This window comes from Molossus molossus, unplaced genomic scaffold (assembly GCF_014108415.1).
Source record: "Molossus molossus isolate mMolMol1 unplaced genomic scaffold, mMolMol1.p scaffold_m16_p_15, whole genome shotgun sequence".
In the NCBI taxonomy this organism is placed as follows: domain Eukaryota; kingdom Metazoa; phylum Chordata; class Mammalia; order Chiroptera; family Molossidae; genus Molossus; species Molossus molossus.
This window is the reverse complement of record NW_023425350.1, coordinates 30,605,867-30,609,831: the sequence shown is the minus strand read 5'-3', so window position 1 is coordinate 30,609,831 and position 3,965 is coordinate 30,605,867. Positions and strand designations below refer to the sequence as shown.

At 59.7% G+C, this 3,965-nt stretch overlaps 1 protein-coding gene across 1 annotated transcript; it reads left to right on the top strand.

Annotated features, from left to right (window-relative positions):
* Positions 1 to 271: 271 nt before the first annotated feature.
* Positions 272 to 3,671, top strand: SIX2 (SIX homeobox 2). The gene is made up of 2 exons (XM_036263176.1): positions 272 to 1,171; positions 3,329 to 3,671. Exons 1-2 carry the CDS (start codon positions 612 to 614, stop codon positions 3,669 to 3,671), a joined length of 903 nt encoding a protein of 300 aa, XP_036119069.1. The 5' UTR covers positions 272 to 611.
* Positions 3,672 to 3,965: the final 294 nt, after the last annotated feature.

Sequence of the window (3,965 nt, the reverse complement as noted above, 5' to 3'; positions counted from 1 at the left end):
CTCCGCCTCCCAAGTTCTAGGAGCGCCTCCGGCTCCTGTCTCGGGCCGCCCTCCGCTTCGCGCGGAGCCCGGCGATCTGTCAGCGGAGCCAGCCGGGGGGAGCCGCCCGGCCCGCCGGGGCTCGGGTTACCAGTGACTGACAGCGTCTCCATGGCGAATAATTTGACTCCGACTATTGTCTGGCGCGGGCAGGGCCCGGGTCAGATAACCAGACCAATCAGGGCTCGGGCCGCCGCGCCTCATGCCCGCTTAGAATAATATTATTAAAAAAGCAGCGAGCGAGCTGGACGGGAGGGAGACCGAGTGAGAAGCGAGCGAGGGAGCGGCAGGCGGGTGGACTCAGAGCATGCCGAGCGGCGCCCCGGGCGGCCCCCGGGCTTGGACGAGGGCGCAGGCGAAGCGTGCAGGCGACCGGAGCGCAGAGCTGCGCGGGAGCCGTGGCCGGCGCAGGGACCTACTGCAGTGACTCGGAGTTCGCCGAGAGCCAGCGCCGGGCCAGGGAGCCCGCCCCGCCCGCCTCTCGGCCCGGACCGCCCGGCGGGGAGGCGCCCATGCCGGACCGCGCAGCGCGGTGAGGGCGCGCGCGGGCGGGCGGGGGCGCAACCGGCACCATGTCCATGCTGCCTACCTTCGGCTTCACGCAGGAGCAAGTGGCGTGCGTGTGCGAGGTGCTGCAACAGGGCGGCAACATCGAGCGGCTGGGCCGCTTTCTGTGGTCGCTGCCCGCCTGCGAGCACCTCCACAAGAATGAAAGTGTGCTCAAGGCCAAGGCGGTGGTGGCCTTCCACCGCGGCAACTTCCGCGAGCTCTACAAGATTCTGGAGAGCCACCAGTTCTCGCCGCACAACCACGCAAAGCTGCAGCAACTGTGGCTCAAAGCGCACTACATCGAGGCAGAGAAGCTGCGCGGCCGACCCCTGGGTGCCGTGGGCAAGTACCGCGTGCGCCGCAAGTTTCCACTGCCGCGCTCCATCTGGGACGGCGAGGAGACCAGCTACTGTTTCAAGGAAAAGAGTCGCAGTGTGCTGCGCGAGTGGTACGCACACAACCCCTACCCCTCACCCCGTGAGAAGCGAGAGCTGGCTGAGGCCACAGGTCTCACCACTACACAGGTCAGCAACTGGTTCAAGAACCGGCGACAGCGTGACCGAGCAGCCGAGGCCAAGGAAAGGTACGAGTAAGTAGACCTCCGGCGCCAGCTCCCCGTGGGTTCCAAGGAGAGGGTCGCATGGCCTCGGCTTTACCCCCCAGGAGAAGCCTAAACTGGGCCCCTAGTCAAAGCCACCACCCAAGTGAATCCTGGTCTGACCCAGAGGGCGCTCGGGTCTTTTGGGAGACTCTGAGGGCAGGGATTTGTCTAAAGCGGGGAAAGCAGTTGCCAAAGTTCTTGATTAACGCCCTGGTCGCCTGTGGACAAAAAATGGAGAAGCAGTGAGCTTCCGGGCAAAGGCAAGACAGTGGTCCTAGATCGCCTGCAAGCGAGGCTCAGCAGGCAGAGCCTGACAGTCCTACGAAGGACTGAGTGGGTTTGGCCTAGGACTGTTGGGGTTGCGGGTTTCAGGCGGCCTGTGCGAATTCACTAGCAGTTCCCGAACTTGCCGTCGGCCTGACTCAGTTTTAGGCCAAAGTGTGATTAGGGGTCAGGACTGGGACTGGAACTTCCTTGGTATCACCTGAATGTGGAAGGGCCCGGGCAAGAATTTTCCTTGTTTGGATATAGGAATTGATAGAATCTGTTATCCCACGTAGAAAGGACCAAGAGGCAAAAAGCTTGGGAAGGAAGTGTCAGCTCTGGGAGGGAAGAAGAGAAACACATGCCCCTTTTTCTACCTTGTTGGACCCAGCAGCTCTTCCCGGGTCTGCCAGGCCTAAGAGCCCTCACTTCTCAAGTCCTACCCTAGTTAGTGGGTAGGTGGATAGGTCTGGGGTGAGCTGAGAGGAGCAGGAAGGCTGGGAGTTACTTGTCCTCAGGAAAACCAAAACTTCTTGAACTAGCCTAATGGTGACCTTACACCCTGGTCGCTGCCAGCCCTCTTGCCCATCAGAAACCCAAATCGGGATGGGGAAATGGGAGAAAAACTGATTGTGGAAGCAGAATCCAGACTGAGGGCAACAGCAAAATGAGAGATACCTGAGGTTGGTGGTATACGGTGTATGCAACCCAGAGTTTGCACGATTAGGGTTAGGTGCGGGTACTGAACAGTGGAACCAGATCTCCGGAGGGGGAGAGCTTCAGGTGGACCCTAGTCTCTGAAACCATGAGGTTAGAGTGAAGTCTCAGCTGCCAGCCCTGTGGAAGTTCCCTTCCAGGAAAACAGGAAGAAAAGGCCTTCGGAAGCCAGTGAAGAAAATCTACCCAAGACTTCAAATCTCCAAATCTGGCAGGGTTGTCAATCAAAGGAAGGGCAGGAGGTGGGTTCTCCCTGCTGGGGTCCCCTTCCACCCGGACTGGCATGCGTCCAGACTCCTGAAGAACTTGGTTCTCAGGCCAGGCCCCAGGTGAGGGCTGCAGAGTTCCTCCTTTGCTTGTGTGACTGGAAAGTCTAGGCCAGGATTAGGAGGCCCCTTCATTCTCCTTTCACCATTCTCCAAATCCCCGGTTTCCAGTCCCCTAGATAAAGTTTTTGCTTGCTTCCAGGGAGAGGGAGTCCTTCATCTGTGGGGCCTTGTCTCTAGGCCCAGCAAGGAGAGTCCTCACCAGGCCTGCCAGTTAGAAGATAGAGGGAAAGGACCATTAGGTCCAGGAACCTTCCCTGCAGTCAGGGATTTCCCTTAAGTAGAGAAAAGGAAAAGCAGATGAAGGCCTCTGAGATCCCCAACTTTAAGTGAGGCCCTGTGCCTCGTGTCTAGGGTGTCTCACTCTCCTAGCCCCACTTCTACCCAGCCAACCCTTGATAGAAGAGCTAAGAGTGATCAGAAAAGCCAGACATCTCTTCCTCGGTGTCCTGGCTGCCCACCCAGCTCCAGGGAGCCGCACTTCCCTACCCCTCTGCTCTGAGAAAGAAATGTTAGCAAGTCAGTGAGGGGGGTGGGGAGAAACATACAGAGAACAGGAAAGATTTTCATGAGATTGAGAGCATGAGAGGTGGGGAGATAGAGACGATACAGGGAGAAGGATAAGAGAGAAATCCGTGGTGAGAGATTGAGAACTGGCAAAGAATGAGAGCCCCAGGCCAGGCCAAAAATAAGATGGTAGAAACTGAACACTCATGGCAGCGCCCGGTGGCTCCTGCTCCGAGGAGGACTACAGGCTCAGGCTCCAGGTGTCGCAACGCTGAGCGGCCTCTGTTTCCCCGCTGACCCGGCTACTTTGCTCCTGCACTTGCAGGGAGAACAGCGAGAACTCCAACTCCAACAGCCACAACCCGCTGGCGGCGTCGCTGAACGGCAGCGGCAAGTCGGTGCTAGGCAGCTCGGAGGACGAGAAGACGCCGTCGGGGACGCCAGACCACTCGTCGTCCAGTCCCGCGCTGCTGCTCAGCCCGCCACCGCCACCTGGGCTGCCGCCCCTGCACAGCTTGGGCCACCCTCCGGGCCCCAGCGCCGTGCCGGTGCCCGTGCCCGTGCCCGTGCCGGGTGGAGGCGGCGCGGACCCGCTGCAGCACCACCACGGCCTGCAGGACTCCATTCTCAACCCCATGTCAGCCAACCTCGTGGACCTGGGCTCCTAGAGCCCCGCCTGCCTCGACGCGCCGGCCTTCTGGGCTTGGCGCTGGGGACCTGAGAGACACCGAGTCGGGAGGGCTTCCGGGGCCGGCGGGCCCCACCAGGTACTGAAAGACCCGCAAGTGAGCGGCAGAACCGCCGGCCCGGCGTTGCAGACGGCCCTCTGGTTTGGTCTTTGTTGGAAATTTTTGTTTTTTCAACAAGTTGCTTTTGAGATCCTTTGGAGGCCTGGGACCAGGTTTTGAACCAGGGAAAGGAATAAATTATACAACGTTCTGATACTCTCTCCTTACCTTCTC